General features: G+C 56.3%; 1 protein-coding gene across 1 annotated transcript in view; it reads left to right on the forward strand.

The window, feature by feature from the left end:
- The window catches only part of RHEB (Ras homolog, mTORC1 binding), a 36,464-nt gene extending 24,145 nt beyond the window's left edge, over window positions 1–12,319 (forward strand). Inside the window, exons 3-8 of the mRNA XM_054593441.1 lie at window positions 811–878; window positions 6,181–6,263; window positions 6,922–6,978; window positions 7,094–7,141; window positions 7,976–8,057; window positions 11,802–12,319. Coding sequence (XP_054449416.1) covers window positions 811–878; window positions 6,181–6,263; window positions 6,922–6,978; window positions 7,094–7,141; window positions 7,976–8,057; window positions 11,802–11,894 — 431 coding nt within the window. The 3' untranslated portion in view covers window positions 11,895–12,319. The remainder of the gene's footprint in view (window positions 1–810; window positions 879–6,180; window positions 6,264–6,921; window positions 6,979–7,093; window positions 7,142–7,975; window positions 8,058–11,801) is intronic.
- The last annotated feature ends 12,268 nt before the right edge of the window (window positions 12,320–24,587 follow it).

Below are 24,587 nucleotides of genomic sequence, written 5' to 3' on the forward strand. Positions count from 1 at the left end.
GTGCTGCCGGCCAGCTCTGGGCAAGTGCAGCAGGCAGCCAGGACGTCGACCCCTCGGGAGCCGGGGCGGCCGGGGCCGGGGCCGGGGCCGGGCGCCGAAGCCTATTCCGCTCTGCGGCAGGGTTCCAGGTGCTTCTTTGTATTAGTCAGTCACTAGTAATAGGCCTTTCCTTTTCTGTCTGTATTTGCTGGGAGTCTGCCTCCTTAAAGTTCTGAATTGACTTTTCCAGAAGTTATTTGAATCTGATTTTCACCCTGCCTTAGTGGGAAAAAGAAGTTGCAACAAATAGCTTGGATCCTTAAGCTGAGTGGCAATTACGGCTTCTGAGGGAACATCTGTTCCGTTGCTGTTTTATCTGTCAATGAGCTCGTGAAGTTTTTTAAGTACTGGACCTTCGTAGCATTTCAATAAGTATTTGTCTTTATGCTCTGACATCAGGCTTCTATAAATTAATGAGAAGGTTTGTGCTGTTGGTTTATTCTAGACATCAAACTTTATATAATGTATTACTTTTTCACGAGGGAGATTATCCACAGATACAACATTCAAATTACTTTTATAGGATGAATTATTGCCTGATTTCAATTTCTTTGAAAAAGTTCAAGGTTTAGCCAATCTCGATTTTAGTCAGCGATGTTTTTTAGTTAAATAGTGGAAGTTGGGAAGAATCTATAAACGCAGAGATTTGTGCTTTTTGTTTTATGGAGATTATTAGAGACTCTGCTTGCTCGGTTGTCGTTGTTTGGGCTTTGAGTGACCTAAAGTTAACGGTTTCACTAACTAATACTTTAATTCCTTTCTCCCCTTTAGCTTTCACAAAATTGATCACAGTGAACGGACAAGAATATCATCTTCAACTTGTAGACACAGCTGGGCAAGTAAGTCGCGTCCCCGACCCTCCCTGCCGAGGGTCCCCGACCCTCCCTGCCGAGGGTCCCCAACCCTCCCTGCCGCGCGTCCCTGTGCCGGCCCAGCCCTGGTGCTCACACAGCCGCAGGCTGGGAGCCCCTCATGGCTTCGATGTCATTGAAGAGCCATAGCCATCTAGTCAGTCGTTTCTAAGCCACTTGTGGCTGTTTTTCAAATTACCGATTTGTTTTTCTACTTCAAAATTGTTTTAAACATACTCATAGCATTGTGAAGGCTTGTGTTTATCACAGGAGAGGGGTTTTTTGGTTCCTCGACGTGCTGTCAGAGTGTCACGTTGGTGCCTTTTCTCCCTGTGCGAAGAGTCTTCCCCTGCGTTCATGACAAAGAGCACCTTTTCGAGGGGAAGGGCGCGCGAGAGGCCCAGGTCAGGGCCTGAGGCAGCTTCTGTGATCGCTAGGTTAAGGGCTGTCAGTTTGATTGCAGACGGTAGGTAGGTCCTTGCCAAAGGTGAAGTAACCGGAAAAAGACACTCACAGGTCAGTGTGGGGACTGGCTGGCCAGGCAAACTGACTGGAAGCAGAAGGTGGGGGAAATGAAGGGAGCCTGAAGGAAGCACAGGAGCCCCTTTCCCTCAGCCTCGTGGCCCTCACCGTGGCCCCCGGTCCAGCCCTCCCAGAAGCCACCCGTCAGCGAGGCGGGCCCAGCTTCCTGGCTCCTCCCATCTGTCTGTCATCTGACAGGACACCGGGCCGACTGGCAGGGGTGCGTGAGGTGCGATCTGGTCGGCCAGGTTAAGTGGACGCTTTTTCTGGAACCTGGAGAAATTGAGGTAGCCCTGCCTTGGTTTGGAATAGACTCCCCCTGCTCTGTGTGTGCCACAGAGATAGGACATGTGGCCCTCATTCACCCTCCACGCTCCGCCTGGCGGTGGATGGGTTAGCTTTGGTCATCAGACCTCGCGGTGGCTTCTCAGACAAGAGCCACCCTCGGCCTCTGCTGGGCAGGGTGCCCGTCCACGGGCTGAGCGGGAGTCCGAGGGCTGTCACAACAAGGGGGGCAAGAGAAGTCCGTGAGGGAGTGACGAGGGCACAGGGGCGCGGCTTGTCCCGGGAATCAGTGCAGAGGAGCCTGCGGGGCAGGACCGGATGCGGAACCCTCAGGGTCCGCCTCCGTTCAGAGTGCGGGGGCCCCCATGGGGTTACACTGGGGCAGTGGGCTCGGCGGGGCCCTGGGCAGAGAGGCGGGGCCGCGCTGTTTGCGGCGGGCTGGCGCCATCGGGACTTCAGTCTGCCTTGATGTCCTCGTGTTGGACTCGCCCTGAGCTCACGGAGGTGGGGGCGACGCTGTCACTGGGTGCGTCCCGCCCCCTAACGGTTCCGCAGGAATGCGCTTCAGAGGCGCCCGGGAGGCCCCTCCTCGTAGTTGTTTGCAGCGTGGGCTCTGCGGTCGCAGTGCCTGGGTGTCAGCCCTCACTTTTCTCTCTAGCCAGTGACCTTAAAAAAGTCGGGGCACTTTCCATCTGTGACATGATGACAACTGTGCCTTCTCAGGCTTGGTAGGCGGCTGCGAGTAGATGGGCGAGCCGGGAGAGGACGGGCCCTCGTGTGGGGGTCTTTGACGCCCCTGAGGCCAGCGCAGGGGCCCGCGGAGCAGGGGAGCGCCGGCGAGCGCAGGCGAGCCGCGCCTGGAGGAGAGCTGTCCTCGCACACCCAGCCTGGGGAGGACCCTGCTTTCTGTCGGCCCCGCGGGCGCCGCGGGAGGGGATCTCCTGGGAGGCTCCGCTGTGCTGAGGCAGAAGTGCGCGCGTGGCCGCCACGTGCCAGTGGCTGTGGTGGTGGCGGAGCCCGCAGGGAGGGCCCCAAGGCTCGGAGAGGACGGCTGGAGCGCGGCCCGCTCCCAGCCCTGTTTGTCTCGCTGTTTTGGGTTCTGTAACCGCCAGATCAGAATGTTTAGAGAATTTTTACACAAAATATATCGAAATTTAGCTACTTGGAGTAGTTTGTTCTCGGTGCAGCTAACTGTTCTGAAAGGCTGTGGTCGCCTTTCGGAGAGCAGAGAATAAAGGCTCCGCCAGTGTGGGCCGCCCGGTGCTGTGGAGACTGGGGGGGCCAGCGCTTACGTCGCTGCTCTGCGGGCCGCGCGGAAGTCGGATCCGCACGGGCCGGCTCTGGGCCCGGGCTGCTAGTCGTAGCAAATGGTGAGCAGGCGGCGGGTTCTTCCAAAGTCACCAGTCAGGCCCTAGATGGTGGGGCTCAGTGGATTGAGCGCCAGCCTACGAACCAAAAGGTCACCGGTTCAGTTCCCAGTCAGGGCACAGGCCTGGGTTGTGGGCCAGGTCCCCAGTAGGGGGCACGCGAGAGGCAACAGATTGCCGCATCCCTCGCACTTTGATGTTTCTCTCCCTCCCTTCCCTCTAAAAATAAATAAATAATTTTTTTAAAAACCCAGTTTTTTTGTTAGCTTGCCCGTTTTAGGAGGAAAATCACACATACTGCGTTGCTGTATGTGACAGCAAGCACTACTTGCGTAGCCGTCTGTGTTACAGCTGGCGTCCTGGCCCAGGGCGGGAGGGTGACGCGCGCGTAGTGAGGTACACAAGTTGATTATTTTGGTTTGCATGAAATACTTTGTTTTGGTCTAATTTCAGTAGACTCAGCGACAAGTGAGTCAGTGACAGTCAATTTTCTAATACCAAACGGCCTTCAAAAAAAGGTGAAACTTAAGTTTATTTTCTTAAATAGGAATAAGTACAGATGTTACAGAAATAAAGCAGCACAAAAGGCAAATAGCAGAACTGAAATCCTTCCCACTCTAGCTGCCTTAGCTCGACCCCCCGACAGCAGCCCTTGTTATCAGTTCCTAGTGTATGTTTCCAGCTCCTTTGTGCATGAACATACAAGTGTGGCGTTCTAAGCGTTGGGTGGCTGGTTGGTTTTACCCCAGAAGCAGCATGGCTCTCCGCCTCCCTCGTGGAGGGCACGGCGCGTCAGTGCTCACAGCCCCTTCCCTGCCTGTGGCTGCGTGGTGTCCCGTGGTTTACGTTACATCATTGTTGAACTGTTAGTCTGCAGCTGGGTTGTCCCCAGTCGTGCATCGACCAGCCGTGCCACCGTCATCTGCTGCGTCGCTGTGGACAGATGGTGTGCGGCAAGCACCTGCCCGGTGTGGGGCTGCTGCTCCGGCCCGCGCTTCCCTTTTCCCAGTGGTGAGCCCCCCCGCACAGCGGGGGATGGGTTTTGTGGTGTCTCTCCATCTGCTAGGGGAGAGGTAGTGTCTGTGTCATTTGTATTCCTATTTCTCTTATGAAGGAGTTTGATCCTATTGTCCCGCCTTCGAGGACATCCATCTTTTTTGTAAGCTGTCCTGCCTATTCATGCACTTTCCCCTTTTTCTACAAGGTAGTTGGTCTTACTGATGTGACATATTCCTTAATATGTGAAGAAAATCAGCATTTGGTAGGTGATCTGAGCTGTAAGGTTTTGTTTTCAGTTTAAACTCTCCCATCTACTGTGCACCGTTTCAGCTTCCGTTTTTTAAGTCTGGTTCCTCCAGAGCCCGTTCTGCTGAGGCACGGGAGAGACCCAGCTTAGCCGATCACCCCCGATGGCTCTGCGCTCACTCCCCACACGCTGCTTTGTGTCCTCGCTGACCTGAAGTTACTGGGTGCCTAACGGCCACCTCCGCTGGGCTCTGTCGCTCCCAGTCTGCTCCGTCCAGGTGCCGCGCGGCACCGGCTCGGTCACTGGGGCTTTGTGGTTCCCACCCACCTGCCTCCACAGTTGATTTCCTCTGTCAGAAAGTGTGCTTTTTATCCGGGATCATGTTACATTTCTGTATTAACTCAGTGTAAGTCAGTGGATAGCCTTATGATTCTGCATGTTCTTGCTAAAGACTGCCACGCTGTTCCATTTATTCACTTCTTTTATCTCTTGGGAGTATTTCGAGATTTTCTTCGAATGAATCACGCACGTTTGTGTCCTTCGGCCTATCCCTAGGCACTTCGCCCCTTTTGGACGCTGCTGCAGCTGCGGGTCTTTTCCTCCCCGGCGCTCCTGGCGCGATGTCGCCTGCACCGCGCTCCTTGAGTAGGGTCGCTCTCCCCCTTGTTTCCACGTCTTCCTTTGGGGGGATGTAATTTGAACTTTGGATCCACTGTAGCTGAGCTGGTGACTACAATCGTTTGGAATTTTGTTTTTAATTCGGGTAGAAAGATCTGTCATTCCATTAACAATTTGTTTTTAAAAATCAACACTAAAATGAATTCAATTTAATAAAAGTTGTACTGATAACAGAAACACAGGTTTTGTTTTGTATAGGTGAGTAAGCTCTGTGATGTAGAAATGCTGTTTTTCTGATTAATGACTACTGTTTACGATGTCATAGAGTTGATAGGAAAAGTAAATTTTTCTTTTTGTTTTTAAAAGACACTTTACCGTCGGGCAGTAATTGAAGGTCGTCGCAAACACGAGTCATGACCGTGCTGTGGAAGCGCAAAGTTAACAGTTACCTGACATAACAGTGACTTGCCCTGACTTTCCCGTAACAGCACTTGGTCGCTCTGCTGTGCGGACAGTTAGGGTTCAGCTGGAAGGCGGCGTCTGCGCCAGACAGCGGTGCGCGCCCACCACGGCTGCGCCGACCTTCAGGGGCTCTGCACTGAAGGCCACGTTTCAGAAAGCCTGTGCACGGCGGGGCGCGGAGACGCCGTGGCAGCATGTGGACTTCTGTTTTTAATTCCTCAAGTTGCTCAATACATAACTCATTTCATCCTCGGAAGTCTGGGCGCTCACTCAGACTGAGTGTACTGTGTTGATTCTCGTCTCTCCTCTCTCAAGTGCTGGAGGTTACTGGCCAGCGACCTGTAGATCAGGGCCCAGGCCATTGGGACTCACATGCAGAAAACAGTTTTATACAGGAAGATAATGCAGATTTATAGAATAAACCAGTAGCACCTCTGCATTTTCTGTGAGGTTCGAGAGGCTCTGGACTGCTGCACCTGTAAAGGAAATCACAAAGCCACCGTCTCCCCTTTTGTTCTTGCCAACCTCTCCTCCCAGGGTTTACGGAAGTCGTTGGCCTTTCCAGAAGGACCCGTCGGCTCGCCCAGCCCCATTGTCAAGTATCGGTTTATGCACATTATTGCTCCCGGACCAGTCTTAAATAAGTCTTGAGTGTGTAGGCCATGTTTCTAGAATAATACTGCAACACAGTTTTTGTTTACTTTGATTTCTTTGACCAGGAAATATGTGAAAACCTTTGGGCGAAGACTGCATGTTGTGCCAAATGTGATTATTTTTTTTTCTTACACAGGATGAATACTCCATCTTCCCTCAGACATACTCCATAGACATTAATGGTTACATTCTTGTGTATTCTGTTACATCAATCAAAAGGTAAGACTCAGCTCCTCTTCCTTGAGTTTATTTGCTATGCAGAGAATAGCATTGATCTTTATAAGAGATTAGCTGGAATTGGTAGCAGTAACAATTAGACTTAATTACTACGCTAAATATTTTGTGGAGCAAACAGGTTGCTAAGGGAAAGGATGATCCTGATCGATGTCCTTCTTGCACTGAGGGACTGTGACACTCTGTGCTCCTTCCCTCACGCTGCTGGGCAGACAGTGACGGAGCAGGACCGGCGCGGGTCTGCTCACAGCCTGGGGACACAGAAGCTGGCCTCCTGCGGTCTGTGTTTTCACCCCATGGATGTGGGCCGGGCCGGCTGCTGGGGCCCTCTTGCTGAGGAATGTTGTACAGATGTTTATTCCGAGATTTACATTGTTTATGTGGTTTGTCAGCTCAGTGTTAGACCTTTCCCATTACATGTCAGACTGCTTCATTTTGAATATTCTCAGGGTTACTGAGTGTCAAGTATGTGTACATGTGAGATGTTGGTAGGAAAAATAAAGGAATTCTTTGTGTTCAGTTTATTTTATATTAAAAGGGTAAATCTGTGACATTTTCTGTTTCACCAAAACTTTACATAATAAATGTTTAAAAAACATGACCACTAAATTAGATGTCTGATGTCATACATTTTCTTTCATAGTTTTGAAGTGATCAAAGTTATCCATGGCAAATTGTTGGATATGGTGGGGAAAGTGCAGTAAGTAGTAATATTTCCTCTCTTTTGTTACATGTGCTTATTCTGAGAGCACCTTCCGAACAACCGAATCTGACACTGATAGGTTTACTGTGGTTTTTTTCTCTTATATTTGTAGAATACCTATTATGTTGGTTGGGAATAAGAAAGACCTACATATGGAAAGGTATGTAGCTCCTGAATAATGGCTGATTTATAAAATTAAGTCTTAAGATGATTTAGTCCCGAAGTTCCATTTTGAATTACTGTTCTTGTGGCGAGAGCCTGCTCGGCCCGCGCGCGCCTGTGTTTCTCTGCGCAGAAGCGGGCGGCAGTTGTGCTCAGTGACGCCAGCTCCCACCTGCAAACACTGTAGGAAATTATCTCGAGCTTCTCTACCACGTTGTGTGAAGCAGTCTCTAAAAAGACAACGGCAGCTTTCATTTAGCAAACAGACCCTTTTTTGAGGGTTGGGTCGGGGTTGGAGCCAAGGGGAGACCGGCCCCCCACCCCCCGAGTCTTGGTTCTAGAGGGAAGAGGCCGCTGGCCGGCGCCGCGGCCTGCGCTCCAGGGCCCTCGCCCTGGGACAGTGGGGGCCGGGCGGTGCCGCTGTGCTGTGTGAGCTGAGAGGGCCGCTGGAGCGCGGGTGAGCTCGGGGCGTGACAGGGCCCCCCCGGCGCGCGTGAGGGGTCATGGCAGCCCCGCCCGGCGGGCCTCCCCCGGGCACCCCGGGCGGCGGGCGCTGCGGCCTCGAGCCGCTGCCGGCCCCGTGCCGCTGCCGGCCCCATGCCTGTGGGCTGCGAGTGCTGAAGCGGGTTGAACCCTGTACAAAGTAGGAATTAAAGAAAAAATAAAATGGAGTGCTCCTGTGTGTCACAGCCAGGCTGATGACCCCGACCAGAGTGTGCGTCTGCTCCGTGAGGAAAAACATCATAAAAATGGGGCCTGTTCCATACATCCGAGCAGATGTTTTATATAATAAAGAACAAAGCTCTTAATTAGAAGGTTCTTTTTCCTTCAGGGTGATCAGTTATGAAGAAGGGAAGGCGTTAGCAGAATCTTGGAATGCAGCTTTTTTGGAATCTTCTGCTAAAGAAAACCAGGTAGGTATTTTTCAGACGCTCTTGGCACAGCATCCTGCCAGTTGCAGACCTGAGTCCCTCAGTCGGCATGTCCACGCTGTCCCGCCGCCCCAGTGCCGTGCGGGCCCTTCGCCGTTTCCGCAAGCGGGCGGCCTGGGCGCGGCCGCCCCGCCTCGGCGTCTCAGACCTCACGTTAAACACACAAACACTAACAGAAACTGATGAGGAAAAAGAAAAAAAGGCCCGTGCAGAATTTTTGTGATAAGCAAAAAAGCCCTCACATAACAACCCTAACTATGCAGCGGCCCTTTTCATAATCTTTTAAAATCGTCAAGCAGGTCCCAAGTTTGTGATCACTAATACAGAAAAGGTACATATCTAAGTAACAGAACATCATTCGTTTTTAAAATTTTTTATATATATTTATACATGCACTGCTGTAAAACTGAAGCCATGCATGCGTACAAATAGAGCGTGCACACGTTTGTTTCACGTGACATTGCGACACATAATCACAAAAAAAAAAACCACCTCGTAACGTTTTAAGTGAATTCGCAGTTTTGCCTTGGGCTGCATTCATAGCCGTCCTGGGCTGCAGGCTGGGTGCCCCGCCTTTGGAAATGCTGCTCGTGTCTTCACTGAGTCAGCGCTCTGCGTGCAAAGGGGCCTGGAGTATTTGTAGGATGAGCAGAAATTAATACTGAAGGAAATGCTACCCTTGTGGACACGTATTACTGTTTTTGTGTAACGCTGAAGGCTGGTACCGACATCAGCCCACGCGTGCCTGGGTCGGGAGAGGGCCTTTGCGCAGAGCCCCAGTGCGGGGAGGCCGAGTTGGCCTCGGGGGGGGGGCGGTTCAGGACCGCGGGGTCCGTGTGAGCCTGCTGGGAACCTGGTCCTCAAGTCCCCAGTGGGAAACCCGTTTCCGGTTGGTTGGGGAGATTTTGTTGTCTTTCGGCTGTGTTAGGGAAGTGGTGTTAATTCGGTTAGGCGCAGTGATGGGGTTGGGCTTTTGGAAAGAGTAACTTGGTTCTAATGCAGACCAAGCTATTCAGGGGCCAAGTTACATCTTGTCAGAGACTTACTTTCGCGTGGCTTGAGGAGAGGGACAGAGAAAAAGAAAAAAAACTATATCATCTTATCAAGTTTGCAGATCATGGGGCTGGGTGATTATTGTACAATTTTTTTCTGTATGCTTGGAAATTTGGGTGATAAAAATTTGAGGTGGAAGAGTGCAGCTGAATGGCCGGCCCCAAGCTGCCTCCGGTCCTGGTCACCCGCTGCACCGTCGGTTTCCGTTCGATGGTGGCTGAACGAGCACAGCGGCGGCCCAGCTCTGCACGGGTGTGTGAGCGCGTGGGGCAGCATACGCGTCACTGTTCTGTGCGTGTCTGGCGGTTCTCCCTCTAGCCACCTCAGCCATGTGGCACCTCCGCGTAGCTGGTGCCTTAGCAGCCTGCAGGGGTCCGCGCACGTGGGGGCTCGGGGTGCGGGCCTCCCCTCCGGTTTCTGCTATACTGGACTGCGGCCGAGGGCTTCATTGAGGCTGGGGAGGTTCGCTCTGCAGCCGGTGAGTTCCCTTTAGGAGGCCGCGCCCTGTGCTCAAACACCCTGGCAGAAGCGGGCAGTGCCGGAGACCTGCGACCGACCGGCCCGGAGGTCAGACGCTGGCTGTGCGCTGACTGGGTCTGCACTAGCTTTGCCGTGGTCCGCAGCTGCCTCGTTGGGCCGGAGTGTGTCCTTTCGCGCACAGCGCTCGTTATACCGCGTGCGGCGAATGCTGTGGAGACGGGCACGGCCTCGGGGAGCGGGTCGTCGGCTCTGCCGCGGGGGCTCCACTCCCGCCCTCCTGCAACATGCAGCCGAGGGTCGGGGGCCTGGAGCCCCGCGGGCCTCTCCCAGTCCCATGGGGAGTAAACAAGCAATTCCAGTCCCGGACAGAGAGCCCAGTGCCGCTGTCTGCCTCGTGGGAGGGGTTGTTTGTGTCGTGCGCGCGTGCGCACGCGCACTAGCAGTCCCGCGTGGCCAGAGGCCACGTCCTGTAAACTGCTCAAGTATTTCATTGATGAATTTTCAAGTATAGCCTGTCGTGATTTGTATTACTTGCCAAAAAGTTGGTATTTTGAAATAAACTCTCCTTGGTGGAGTTTGGTTCCCTTGGTGACTACGTGCGCGGCGGTAAACGCGGACGGGTCTGAGAGAATGCTGCGTGGCGGCCGCTGACCCCCGTGGCTTGGCTCGTTTGCTGTGCAGGCCTCCCCTGGAGGTCAGCGGAAGAGAGCAAACTTAAACAGAGTCAGGTCACACAGGAGGGTGCTAAGATTTATCTGGAAAGCCCGGTCAACCACGCTGTTTCCTTGGTTAAGAGTTGAGTGTGTGTCATTCCAAACATTTTTCTGTGCATTATTTTTAGGGTGAAATCAATGACGTGTTTGTGTGGCCATGGGATGCGGGGGTGGGTGGGAACGTAGAAAGAGCCAGTGGTCTCGATGAGACAGGGTGGGGGCGAGGTGGGGGCTGGGGCTGGCTTCGGCTTGGTTAGCAGTCCTGCGTCACAGCAGCCGGAGAGCAGCCACCAGAGGGGCTGAGCCCGGATTCAAGGGCGTGGTCAGTCCAGCGGCCAGGGTGTGCGGGGCTCCCTTCTGAACGGCGATTCTGTTGTTCTGGTGAAATGCAAAACACGCCGACCCACTGAGGGTGAGAGGACGGCTGTAGAGGTGGGAGGGAAAAGGAAAGGGCACGAAGCCCCACCTGGGGGCGACCGGACGAGGGATCTGGAGCTGGTGGCACCGGGGGTCCCCTGGGTTCCGGGTCCTGGAGGCGAGGTGAGACCTGTCACCGCGTGTTCCCCGGGCTGCATCAGCTGTGTGGGAGCCAGCGCCGAGCAGGCAAATCGCTGGCTGAGAAGGGAGGTAACGGACGTGACCACAGTGGCGGCCATGGAGTCTCCGCTGGCCCAAGAGCGAACAGGTCGGACCAAGGGGCCCATCCCTGTGGGGCGGAGAGTCGTCGAGCTGGGGCCACAGAAAGCGGGAGGGGTGGGACACTCGACCTCGGGGCAGTGGTCAGCGATGACGGGATCTCGGGCTGCCTTGCGAGGCTTTTGTTACCACCATGAGCCCATTTAAGGGACAGGGACTGACGGTTCTGCCCTTGTCCAGCAGAGAAAGGACTTCCTACCCAGAACGACAGTTCCTCCCACCAGGAAGGGCGAGGAGGGGCCCTGTGTGTGGAGCGGCCGGGCACTGGGCGGGGCTGGGGACCCTCCGTCCTTGGGTGGCTCAGAAGGGTCAGGGCTCGAAGGGGACACACATCGCCTCGCTGTGTGAGGGCTTAAAGGGAACGAACAGATGGGAGGAGAGGGGTCCGGAGCGGGGGTGGTGAGGGTAAGGAGAGCCCGCCCGCCCGCGGGCCCCACGGAGCCGGGGCACAGCGGGTGCGTGGCCCCGGGGAGGAGTGTCCGGAGGCACGGGGCGGGGGGTGAGAGGGCTGGCACGGTGATAGCAGGTGGCGGAAGGGGACGGGGACTCTGTGGGCTCCCTGGGGTGACTGACAAAGGCGGATCAGAAGCACAAGAGGAGGTTAGTTCTGGCCCCAGGTTCAGCGGTGGCGGCGGTGCGAGCGGGACGAGGAGGCCGCACGCAGGGTGCGGGGCGATGCGTGGGGAGGGGGGCGGCTTCCCCAGGCCGGCCGGCCGGCCGGGGCGAGAGTGTTCTCGGCTTCCGCTGCCCGCCCGCCACAGCCACGGCTTCCTTTGTTTTGCAGACCGCTGTTGATGTTTTCAGAAGGATAATTTTGGAGGCAGAAAAAATTGATGGGGCCGCTTCACAAGGAAAGTCTTCCTGCTCGATGATGTGACTCCGCGGCGGGCCCGGGGACGCGGGGGCCCGCTCTGCGTGGAGCCACAGGCCGCCCGTGGTCCGCGTGACCCCCTCGGCTTCACTCCCTCCTGTCACCCGGAAGGTCTCATTTGGGTCAGAGCCCTCCTGCCCGCCCCTCAGATTATGCTGGACTCTGACTCTGTCCACATGAATTCACTTCCACTCTCAAATTTTAAGCAATCATATTTTCAATTTATATATTGTATTTCTTAATATTATGACCAAGAATTTTATCGGCATTAATTTTTAAGTGTAGTTTGTTGTTTAAAATAATGTAATCATCAAAAGACGCATATTGTTACACTACTGTTAACTAGGCTTCCATATATCAGTGTTTATTTCATTGTGTTTAATGTACACTTGTAAATAAAATAGCTGCAGCCCTTAGTCCCTTGGCTACTCGGTGTGGCTTTTCAAGAAGAAAACCTTGTCCTGTGAGGCCCTCAGCAAGGCCCGGCTCGGGGTCCAGGGACTGGGGGCGTGGCCGCAGGCAGGGGCGAGGGGGCCCTGGGCCCGCCGAGCACAGCAGGGACCCTCAGGCGAGCGGTGCCAGAGTCGGGACGGGGGCCCCACTGACGCCGAGTGGCCTTGGGGGCCTGTGAGGCGAGGCCTCCGCCATCCTCGGCCTCGGCCGAGCCCTCTCATCGCCCCTGCTTGCCTACTCCACTGCTTACAGGGGAGGCCGCGTTGGAGACGCTCGCCGTCCCTCCTGGTGCTGAGCCTGGTGTCCACGGCAGCCAGGACCTGGTGGACAGTGGGCCTGCCTGTCCCCTGCCCGCCCCTCCCGCGCTCTGTGTGGGGTCCCGGGGGGCTTCTTCAGGCCCCGACCGCACACCTCCCACTGTTGGGGGGGGACAGTTAACTGGTGGGGGCCCCACACCTCCGCTGCGAGTCGGTTCACGCCACACGTTTTTTTAAGTGATGCTCTGTGCCAGTTACGTTTTCACGGGGCCACTTCTAACATTTAGGAACTGTTACTATTAATAAAATACAGTTTGCTTTTTGACTAACTTTTCAATGAAAAGTTGTTTTTAGACTATGTCACTATTTTGGATCTTTTAAGTGTGTTTATCTCATCATTCCAGAGTGAAATTAGAGCCCTAGAAAACCCCCCACAGAACACTCACTTGTTAAATAAAAGTGAATTTTGACTGTAGCATCACTGCTTCCGTAGCCTGACCCCGGGCCAGCGCCCGTGCGCAGCACCACGGTCAGCCCGGCCGTTCATCCGCTCAGGCTCTTGCGCCTGGAAAGTTTGGTCCTGTGGGATGCAAACTTTGCAGCGTGTTCACACTAGACGTAGGTTGATTGTCACCATGTGACCCTTTTGGGGCTGGATTTCCTGTCTGGCAGCAGCGTGCTACCCCTTTACATCGGCGGCCCCCAGCTTCTTGGCGCCAGGGACCGGCTCGTGGAAGACCCTTCCTCCCAGGGGAGGAGCGGGCGGCCGGGGCCAGAGGCGGGGCTCAGGCAGCGGCGGTCCGGCCACACCCCGGGGTGCGGGGCTCCCGCTTTGCATGGTGCAGTCTGCGATCCATCCAGGTGTTTTCTGAGCGCCCGCTAGGTGCCAGGCGCTATTCTAAGTTCTGTCAACAACAGAAAGCTGCACACGTTTTAGAACTTGCCTCTGCCCTCGAACCGGAGACACACGGTCCAGTCCTGCTCCCCAGGGCCGGGGCCCCGCCCACCAGACAACTGACTCACTCCCCGAGGGATTCCGCTTGGGCGGCGTCCCGGTGCGGCCTTGCGGCTCGGGGCTCGGGGGACCGGGCGCTCGTCACCCCTGCGTGGTGGGGACCTGTCAACGCTAGTGTGGGCGGCCACCCTGTGAAGGATACGCGGCCCCCCCCCCCCCCCCCGCGGTGTGTGAGGAGACGCCTGGGCCCGCCGGGGATGGGCCCAGGTCAGCAGCCAGAGGCACGCTGTCCGCCGTGCCCGGCTGTACGGACCACCGCCAGGTTTGACTTACGGTTTCTGTTACCGTATACTGTATGGCGTCATTTCTGAGGCTTTTTTCCATTTTAATATTTTTGAAAGCAAAATGAGCCTAAAGTCTGTGACAAAGCATTATGTCATAAAAGGTAATGTTTTTCCGGATGGTGTATAAATGTAGCCTCAAGATTTAGGCGAGTACATTAAGTGCAAATATAAAATTAGGTACATATTCAGAACGACTTTGCAGTTCATAATAAATGCAAATTACACAAATTCAAATTAACATGATGAAGTTTTACTAAAACTGAACTGCCCATCCCCCCAGCCCTCTCAGGTCCGCCCTGTCTCCCCACCGCGTCGATGGGGGCTCTTGTCTGAATTGCACATCACGAAACCTAGTAGGTGTTTTCTGGGTTCTTTCCCCCACCCCCCATGATTTTATTTGTTTACTATTTAGAGGGAAGGGAGGGAGAAAGGGAGAGAAACATCCATGTGTGGCTGCCTTTCACGCGCCCCCTACTGGGGACCTGGCCTGCAGCCCAGGCCTGTGCCCTGACTGGGAATCGAACCAGCGGCCCTCTGGTTTGCAGGCCGGCGCTCCGTCCACTAAGCCATGCCAGGCGGGTGACTGCTCTTTCGGAAGCCTGTGTCCACGAGCCCTGGCCTCCTGGCCTCCCAGCTCCCTGTGGCTGCCTTCGTTTCCTCTGCACAGACCCCGGTCCACAGCACACCCTCCTTGATTTTACCCAGTCACACAGCTCACTGCCTTGTTACCTGAAGACCCAAATTTGTATCTCCCTCCCTGACCTCTGTGGGCTCCAGACTTACCTTGTCTTAATGTCTCATAGGCATCTCAAGTTTCCTGCAAAACTGAATTCTTGATTTTCCCCGAAAACCTGGGCCTCCCCCAGGCCCTGTTTCAAGAAAACATTACCTACCAGGTACTAAAGCAAGCGCTTTGGGAGCCGTTCTCTTCCTCCCTTCATGCCTCCAATCCAGCTGATCCAATTCATTCTCAGGGCCCTGCCTTCCAGAACAGGGCCTGCACTCGGTCCGCTCTTGCCCCCCGCTGCACCCTGGTCCGCTGTGACCGCACGGCTTCCAGCCTATGCACGCCGCGGTCCAAGTCAACCTGCTTAAAACTGGTTTTATGTCACTGCCTTGCCTAACAGTCCTTTAATCATGGTGAAATCCAAACTTCCTGCCCACTCCGTGCATCTGCCAGAGCCCTGGGTTTTGTCACACAGCGCGGCACGCGTTGTCATTCATCAGCTGTGGTCCTTGGGTTGGGCATGTAGCGTAACCACTGGACTATGCCTCCAGCGGAGGCAGCAACCCACTGATCTGTCTCAGACACCTTTGTTTCCCCAGCTCCTCCCAGCACAGGCAATAGAGACTTTCCAGAATACCATTTTAATTTTTCTTGTAGTTTCTTTTATTATATATAAATATATTTTCGTTATTTTCTTAGTGGTTGCCCTAGGAATTGCAATTAACATAACAGCCTAGTTTGGATAAATACCAGCTTCAACTGTGTACAAAAATGCGGCACCTTTAGGTAGCTCCACCCCCTCCCCGTCATTTGAGCTACTTTTAAATTAAGTTTTTATATATTGTACACCCATCGACAGATTTGTTATTGCTTAATGAGGTCTCCTTTTGTATCAAACAGGAAAAGTTACAATAAAAAACTACATTTAGACTTCTGGTCAAGATGGAGGTATAGGTAAACACGCTTTGCCTCCTTGCACAACTACAGAAAAAGTTACAGTTAGACCTAAAAACAGATATCACCCAGAACTGTCAGAAAATGGAGCCGTATAGAAGTCCGACAACTAAGGATTTAAAGAAGCCACATTTATCCAGGCAGGTGGGAGGGGCAGAGGGGCAGAGATACTGGCTCTGAGAGGCCACGGAACAGGCGGGCCGTGTCCCCAGGTGGAGGATGGAGATCGGGAGGGATAGCTTGGGCACGAGGGATCCCAGCCCCGGGCAAGACCACACAGCCCAGGGTCCCAGCGCCAGGAAGGTAAGTCCTGTAACTTCTGGCTGTAAAGACCAGGGGGGCCAGGGCTCCAGAAGAAACTGCCGGGTGTTCAGGAGACGCCTCTTGAAACATTTTGCAGAACGGGGGAGTGTGCCCCAGTCAGGAACAGACAGCTTGTCCCTCCAGCCTGCAAGCGGCAGCCTCAGCCTTCACCTGAGCGCTTCTGCCCTCTCGAAAGTTCCCTCCATCTTCCACACTCTTACACCTAGGGAAGGGCCTTGGCTTCTGCGCTTAAGGTGCGAAGTGTCTCGAGAAAGAGCAGAGGATTCTAGAATCATGATGATCTGACGATCGAGACCTTTCACCCAGTTTTTCCTGCTGCCCAAGAAAGGCCGGGGAGCCGCGCCCCTTGATTTATTACCGAAACAAAACAGCCGACAGGCTTGCCTGCTCCACGGGGAGCCGCCTGCGCCGCCCAAATGTCCCAGGGTGTTGCTCTCTCAGCACGTTCCCCCCTCTGGCCCCCGTCACGATCGCATTAGCCAAGGGTCCACGTGAATCGACACAGTCATCTCTTTTATATGTGGCTTGGCTGTGGGCTTGATGTGGCCTGACCTTTCCCCTAAAAGGCTTCCGCAGAGGCTGGCCGCGCAGGCAGCGGGAGCAATGGGGACGCCCCCCGCCCCGGCACTGGCGTGGGGCGGGGGGGCCAAGGGGGGGCTTGCTGTCCTGCAACACACTTCGTTCCAAGCATCACCTCCTCTGTGCCTGTCGCCGGAGCCCTGTGTGAACTGGCAAAATGGGAACGGCGCTATGTCAGCTACTGACACCGTGTGGCTCAGGGACCGAATCTGGGAACCGGGGACTGAGGCAACGGTCCCTAAGAATAAGGGGCGCGTGGCAGATGTTCCATGACAACAAAACGGTAGGAGGGTGGCCAGCGCCCCACTCGCCTGGGACTGACGGGCCCTTCCAGGTAGCATTGTGTCCTCCAGAAACCTGTGCGGAAGCTGCCATCCCCAGGACCGGTGAAGTGTCCTTGTTCGGAAGCAGGGTCTTTGCAGATGTGATCAACTGAAGAGGAGGTCATACCAGCGCCGGATGAGCCCTAACCCAGTGGCCTGCGTCCTGACAAGAAGAGGAAGTTGGGCCCCAGAGGTTCAGCTGCGCGCAGGAGGCCAAGGGCCAATGAAGGTCAAGTTGGAGCGACACCGTTCTGTGCCAAGGAACACCAAGGACTGACGACCGCCCCCAAAGCCAGGACGGGGGCCACGTCTTCAGCCCTGCCCTGCCCCTGGGCCTGGAGACGCAGCTCTGGGTTCACCTATGTTTTCCCTCCACAAGACACAAAAGCATTTGAGCTAAATTGTTCCCGATGATGCACGTGTCCCAAGCTGGATTCAGGTGCTCCGAACCAAAAATGTCCATCTCCCAATTTTTTACCTACCCCACCCCGGGAATTCTTTTTCGATTTTAGGGTTGGTTTTCCCAACCATTTTTCCTCAACGCGTAGCACCTGAGGCCCGCTGATGTGAGGTAACCCCGAGCTGGACAGCTGGTTTCAGGGAAACGTCACTGTGGCAAAGCGCTGCCCTGACGCTGCGGGAGGGGCTGGTGCAGGGACCAGACCCGTGGGGTTGGCTCTGTCGCCCCCTGGAGTCGGAGAGAGGCACAGGCGTCTGTGCCAACAGTCTCTTTCCACATTGTTGACCCTGTACTGCTCGTAGGAAGAGCACGTGGGTTCCCGTAAGGAGCTCAGGGGAAAGCGGGCTGGCCCTGAGGCCGTGGTGGCTGCTGGCTGCGGTGGCACCCACAGTCCATGCTGGTGGTTCACAGGGTGAAGGGTGAAGAAATATGTGAAAACGGGGGCGGGGGGGGTGCTCCCTAGCAAAGGGCAGGGATCCTGACACAGTTGGGTGCCACTCTGCCCAGTGCTCTGCCAACACTCTCAAAGGAAGTGGGAAGGGAGCCCTGGCTGGTGTGTCTCAGTGGATCAAGCACCGGCCTGCGAACCAAAGAGTCGCCAGTTCGATTCCCAGCCAGGGCACAGGCCTGGGTTGCAGGTCAGGTCCCCAGTAGGGGGCGTGTGAAATGCAACCACACATCGATGTTTCCCTCTCTCTTTCTCCCTCCCTTCCCCTCTCTAATAAATGAAGAAATAAAACTTTTTTTAAAAAATATAAGAAGGTCTGAGGCCCGGCCTGGGGAGGCCCCGCCCTGTTTCCGCAGATCCCAGCTCCGAGCGGGGCTGTGGGGCTGCGTCCTTCGCAGGCTTCCAGGCCCTACCGGCCCCAGAGCTGGAGCCCAGGTCCTGCTATTGTCACCTGGGCGCTGCCCTCCCTGAGGATGGGCCGTTGCCGGGGGACAGGGAGCAGCTAGCCTCTGGGGAGCACGGAGCCCCGCACAGAACACATGCTCTGGAGACGCCCAATCCGAGCAGCCAACAGAAGTGGGTCCAGGCCGCAGGGCAGGAGAAGGGCTCTACCCTGCACCCGCGAAACAGAGGAACAGGTAGCAGGTTACACACACACACACATGTGCAGCAATAAGGAAAGACTGAAAAAAACGGACAAAGAATACAAACAAGCAGCTGACAGCCACACACGCTCACATGGACAGCGTGCGAATGGACAGGTGCTGACCAGCTGGATGCACATCCACCGTGGGCGCCCCTGGGAGACCCCGTGCTGCACCCTGTGGGGACGGAGGTGAGCATGGGCCTCACCCAGCTGTTTCACGGGGGCCCCAAAGGGGGCGGGACCGGCCCAGTGCAGGGGTCGGGGTAGTATCGGAAATTTGGGCGTTTCCACTTGTCAGAATGTAGCAGGCGGCCCCTACCGGGCAGGGTGCAGGGACGCTTGATGCCCTGCCACGCGCAGTGAGGAGCTGTCCCGCAGTTTCACCCATAAACACGGAGTATTCTTCACTTGGTTTTAATACAGGTTGAGTTTTCCTAGTGTGGGAGCCTTCTGTACTTTTAGCTCAATTTTGCTATGAACCTAAAACAGGTTTAGAAAATAGTATACTTTAAACATTTTGAAAAAAAGAAAAAAAATATATATATATATATATATTTACTGATTCCAGAAAGAAAGAGAGGAAGGGAAAGAGAAACATTAACTGGTTGACTCCTGTACAGGCCCCAACTGGGGCCCGAACCTACAACCCAGGTCTGTGCCCTGACGGGGACTTGAACCCACAACCTTCTGGTGCACAGAATGACGCTTCAGCCAACTGAGCCACACAAGCCAGATAAGTCTGTATTTAAAAAATAATAATAAGAGGCTGAATTTATCTTATTTGAAAGTAGGAGAGACTTCTGCCCTTTTCCTTCCAGAATTTCTTTCTCTGCCCTTTCACGTTCATACGTGTTCACACCCTCTGCTTCCCACTCTTTGTCAGGTGAGAACTTTCCGCCATGTGTGTCCCGTTCTTCCTCAACCACCGGTAAGTCGCCCACTCTCACTTCTGAAAAGTGTAACCCTGTTTCCTCCCTCCCCCTTTTCTCTAATTTGTCCAAAAACGTCTTACGTACCCAACGTTGCCTCGCTGCCCTTGGAACTCCCATGCCTCTGTGAATTCCCGGTGTTAGCCCGTTGCCTTCCTCCTCTTACTCTGTCTCTGTGAATTAGATTATTAGCCCAGCCAGAAGAATTTAGGATTTAGGAGAAGAAGTATTAATGTTCCTTTCCCCCCCACTGCACTCCTGTGCCCCAAGAATTGAGTGACCTCGTTTCCCTGGCCCTGAAGCGCCTCGTCTGTGAAACGGTGATAGAAACATACCTTCCTGACGGCAGCTCAGACTGCTGCCCACAGCCCCGCATCCCCCCGCCCGCCGGACCCCGCTCTGTGCCGCGCCCTGGGGCCCCCACAGACACGCGAGCCCCGCTTTGATCTCAGAGCCGGCCGACCGCAGGAGTCACTGTGCCGTGTGGACACATCTCATCTCCCCAGGAGTTTGGGGGCGGCACATCTTGTGGGCTCCGTGTTGACGCTTCACTTCCCAAACCGCCTTGGAGCCTCTGTTCCGTGCCGGGAACTCCACGCCCTGAGAAAGCCACGCACTGGGGTGGGGCCGCCTGTCCTGTAAATGGGTCCTTGTCACCCCCTGGGCGGCCTGGGTGCAGAATGGCACGGCCCACGGCGGGGGCGGTTCCGGTCAGGGATGGGGGCGCCAAAGTGGGTCAAGGGAAGGGAAGAGAGACAGGCGTGGCCTTCAGCAGGATCAGACATGGGAGGTGAGGTCGGCCTGGCAAGAGAGGGGGCGGGGTGGGGGGGCGTGGTGGAGGGGCCGTTAGAGCAGAAAGTTCCAGGAGGGGCTGGGAGCTAAGGTTAGGGCAGCGGTCAAGGAGGGGCCAGGGCTGCCTCCTTTGCCCTCGGGGCAACAAGGGAGACAACCCCGCAGGCTCTGTTGCGGGGGCTGGCCTGCGGGGCTGGGGGGTGGGGGGAGAAGGGAAGGGAGGGTCGCGGCCCCCCAGGGCGGAGGAGGGGTGGAGTGGGCCTCAAGTGTGTGGTCCTGACTCAGCAGAGGCAGCAGCAGGTGGGCGTCAGAGACAGAGGGGGGCGGGGAGCCCTCAGGCTCAGACGCAATGACCTCCGTGACCCCAGGGCGCGGGAGCTGGGTCCCAGGCTGGGCGGCCCCTGTGGGGCTCACACGCCCGACTGCTCTAATGCGCCAGCCAGCAAACACTTTGTCGGGCGCCGACCCAGCCGGGCGCGCCCGCTGTATCTGGGGACGGGCGTGGCGGCCACCGAGGTGCAGTGCTCGGGGAGAGTGGGACCCGAAGAGTTTCAGGGCGCTGAGGCGAAGCCTTGAGATTCCCTCCCCGGAACCCCCCTTGCTCTTTGTACTCGGGATGTCGGGGACAGGGGTGGGGTTTGGAGGCGAACTGGTGCTCATTGCGGCCTTTACATCTGAAAAACCCGAGCAAAGGTGGCGGAATTTCTTAATGAAACCGGGCGGCCTGGCTGAGTGAGGTGGGAGGTGGGGCGGTCTCCTGCCCAGACCCTCCTGCACTGGCTCTGGGCGCCGCCCCCCCTCACGTCAGGGAGGGTGGCCAGGCCTTGGCTGAGGTGGCGGTGCCTTGTGATGTCCCCCAGCCCCTGGGCCCCGAGTGCCGGCCCGGCCCGAGGCTGGTCTGTGTGGCTGCTGCTTCCTCAGGGCACTTGGGGCTGGTTCCCTGCAGGGCGTTGAGACTTGAGACCTTTGACTCCCGCAGGCAACCAGCTCTCCCTGACCACCTGGAGGGGGCCCTTGGCCAGACCTGTCCTGCCGGCCCGTGGGGACGGTGAGTGGGCCGCGCCACGTGGGGGCACCCTGCCGGCTGGCCAAAGGTCGGGCCTGGCCAGACGCGGGACAGCGATGAGGGGCGTGGGACCGTTCAGGCCGACGCCCCAGAGGCCAGCCCCTCCCGCGCGCGTGGGATGCTTGGGGTCCCAGCTGGAGGCCCCCGGACCTTTGCATGCCTATATTTTCAGGCATGTTTTAGGGAAGCACTTCAAACTTATTTTACTTTTTAAATATAAATCATTTTTTTATTTCTCAGTGACAGTTGACAGACAATATTGTATTAGTTCCAGGCGCGCACCCCAGCAATTAGACGTTCATGTTACTAAGTGATCGCCCCGATAAATCATGTACCCGCCCGGCAGCACACACAGCTGCCACAGTCTTAGGGACGCTGTCCCCCGTGCCGGGCTTCCCGGCCCCCTGACCGTCCTGCAACGGCCAGTCTGCACTTCATTCCTTCGCTTCATTTCACCCAGCCCCACGGCCCCCTCCCGCCTGGCAACGGTCAAAATGCTCCCTGTCTCTGTGGGTCGCTTTATGTTCCGCTTGCTGTTTTGTTTTGTTGTTAGAGCCCATTGTTGATAGATATGTATTTGTTGCCATTTTATTGTTCATATCTTTCGGGGGCTTTTTCTTCTTCAGGAAGACCCTCGAACATGTCATGTAATACTGGTTTGGCGATGATGAACCGCTTTCGCCTTTTCTTGTCTGGGGAACTCTTTATCTGGCCTTGGATTCTAAATGATAACCTTAGCACTTCCAATTTCTGATCCCCAAATCTCGCTGAATTTTCTGCTTAAAATGCTGTTGGAAGCCCTGGCTGGTGGGGCTCAGTGGATGGAGCTCCAGCCTGTGAACTGAAATGTTGCCGGTTCGATTCCCAGTCAGGGCACAGGCCTGGGTTGCGGGCCAGATGCCCAGTAGGGGGCGCGCGAGAGGCAGCCACACATGGATGTTTCTCTCCCTCTCTTTCTCCCTCCCTTCCCCTCTCTCTAAAGTAAATAATTTTTTTTTTAATCCTGTTGGAAATACTAGAAGTTTGATTTTGCAACCAGATGGGGGAGCACTTAGCTACACGGTGAGGCCACCAGACAGGTCATCTTGTGAAGGCCATTTCTCAAGGCCCTTCGGGGTGCGGTTGTGGGAAAGACGCATGACCGGCCAGTAAGCGGGAACTTGGGGGCCGGAGCCCACAGGCGGCTGCCGTCACACAGTGTGGCCCCCTGTGTGGGGGCGAAGGATGTGTGTGTCTAGTTGCCCTCACGGTGGCATTTGAGGACTTAGGGTTCACCCAAGCCACAGTTCCTAGCTGTCCCGCTGTGAGTTCCAGATGGTCTGGGAGAAATGGCCGATTCCTGGCACTGCGGGGAGCGGGGACCCGCAGCTGCACCTGCCCGTGGGCCGGGTGTGCAGGTGAACATCTGAGGGCCCCCGGGGAAGCAACCTCCCGCGCGGGCTCCCCTGGGCTTTGGCCACTCGCGCTGTAAGAGCGCTGTCTTAGCATTACCACAAGGCCGCGGACAAAATTCCTTTTTTGGAAAAAGGAATTTACGTGGTTGGCCCTGGATCTTGCACAACGCTATTTGTATGAGAAACATCTCCGGTATCTCTGCGGTAATCTAAGAGCCATCCCTGGGCCCAGCTGTGACGCAGACCCAGCCCCTGCTGGCACCTGTCGGCACCTGTTGGCCGATAGGGAGGGGCCTACCCCTGTCTTTTGGAAACAGAGGTTTAGCCTGAGAGGTGTCTTCTGGGTCTCCTCCCGGAGACACAGCAGGCATTTCGGCAAACGAGAACTCTGTATTTGCTTTAGGCCCCTGGCTTCATGTTCTAACAAAAGGTTCTGTTACAGCTTGTTCAATACTAGCAGGAAAAGGCTTGCTTGAGGCCTGTGGCCCACAGCCGCGGCGGCAGGTGAGGGACAAAGAACAGGCCAGTGTGACTCGACGAGGGTGCCCCAGCCCCCGCACCAGGAGAAAGCCGAGTGCCCCTGGCCCTGGCCCTGGCCAGAGCCGCCACGGTCCCCCAGGCAGCCTGGCCCGCTCTTCACCTCTAGAGCTGAAGGCAGAGGAGATTGGACCGGTTCAGGGGCTTCGCAGCTTTTTAAAACAACAGACCCCTTTCATCCAACCAAAACCCCTGCACAGCAAGGAGCAGGGGTGCTGGGCTGGGGAGCCTGTGGGGGGTGGGCACACGCACAGTCCCCTGCCCAGGAACTCTCGGGTGCCCACAGCCGGGGGGGATTCCCAGTTCCTGCCCGCACTGTCTTCTGTTCGCGGGAGGCACCCTCGGCGCCGCTGACCTTCTCTCTTTCCGGTGCCACGGGGGCCCGCAGCGCAGGGAGCACGTCCGCCTGGAAGTCTATCCGCCTGGAAGTCTTCGAGGGCTGCTGCTTCAAGAGCCAGTGCCTGGAGTTCCCAGAGGACTGCCCCTCCCTTCCGAGTCGGGAGCTGGGCCAAGAGCCTCATCAATGCCCTCAGGGTGTACGGGGACCGGACGGAGGAGCGTGAGTGCAGACATGGCCGCCAATCACAGGCCCGCTGGCCAGCAGGTGCGGGGGGCGGGGTGGGGGGGGCTACAGGGTGGGTCAGGCCCCAGCGGGTGGGTAGCTCTCCCTCCCTCAGCGGCCTCCCCTGCCCCAGCCAGGCAGTGCAGCGGCTGCCTCCACAGCCCAGGAAGGCCACACTGAGGGGACGCAGGGCTGAAGGGCCGGCATGCTTCCTCCGGCCCCGCCCAGGGCCCGGCCCTCGGAGGGCCTCACAGGCTAGTCCGCGTCCCCGTGCGCGGTCTCCGCTAGTTTGTTCAGGTCGGTGGGGCCCTCTGGGAGCTCGGCCACGCTGGGGCCCCCTGGCGTGGGGACCCCTGCCTGCAGCCAGGCCCTGTCCCTGCCCCGGTGGTCCTTCCTGAGCCCCAGCCCCTCAAACCTGCACACCAGGCGTGGGAAAGGGGGGCCAGAGGCCTCGAGGATCTCACGCCCCTTTCCCGGCTGCTGAGGATGGTGGTGATGCCGCTGCGCACAGATGGGACGCCACCCTCTGCGAGCACAACCTGTGCGACTTCACTCACGACGCGCAGCAGAACCAAGACTGTGATGCACTTGCTCCACCCTGCAAACGGGGACAGCTAGACAGAGTGAGAGCACCCTGCCCCGGGTCCCCCAGCAGTCACAACGTGGACCCGGGGCGGGCGGACACCTTTGCCGTAGCCACTCTCCTGCACGTATTGGTGTGTGTGACAACAGTTACAATGACGGTAGCCCCACCCGCTAGTGATGGCATTGTCCCCTGTACCCCCTCATTCGAGCTCCCTGTGCCCTGGGAGGAACGGAAGCCGGCGCCCTCACCCTGGAGCGGGGCGCAGGGGAGAAGCTGGACCTGCCTTCTCCACCCACTCGGGGGGTGAGGGGAGGGACTGGGAGTGAAGTGTGTTCGTCAGCTCCGGCTGCTGTAACAGATACC

This window comes from Pteronotus mesoamericanus, unplaced genomic scaffold (assembly GCF_021234165.1).
Source record: "Pteronotus mesoamericanus isolate MK-2021 breed Mesoamerican mustached bat unplaced genomic scaffold, CSHL_Meso_final scaffold_409, whole genome shotgun sequence".
Classification (NCBI taxonomy): Eukaryota; Metazoa; Chordata; class Mammalia; order Chiroptera; family Mormoopidae; genus Pteronotus; species Pteronotus mesoamericanus.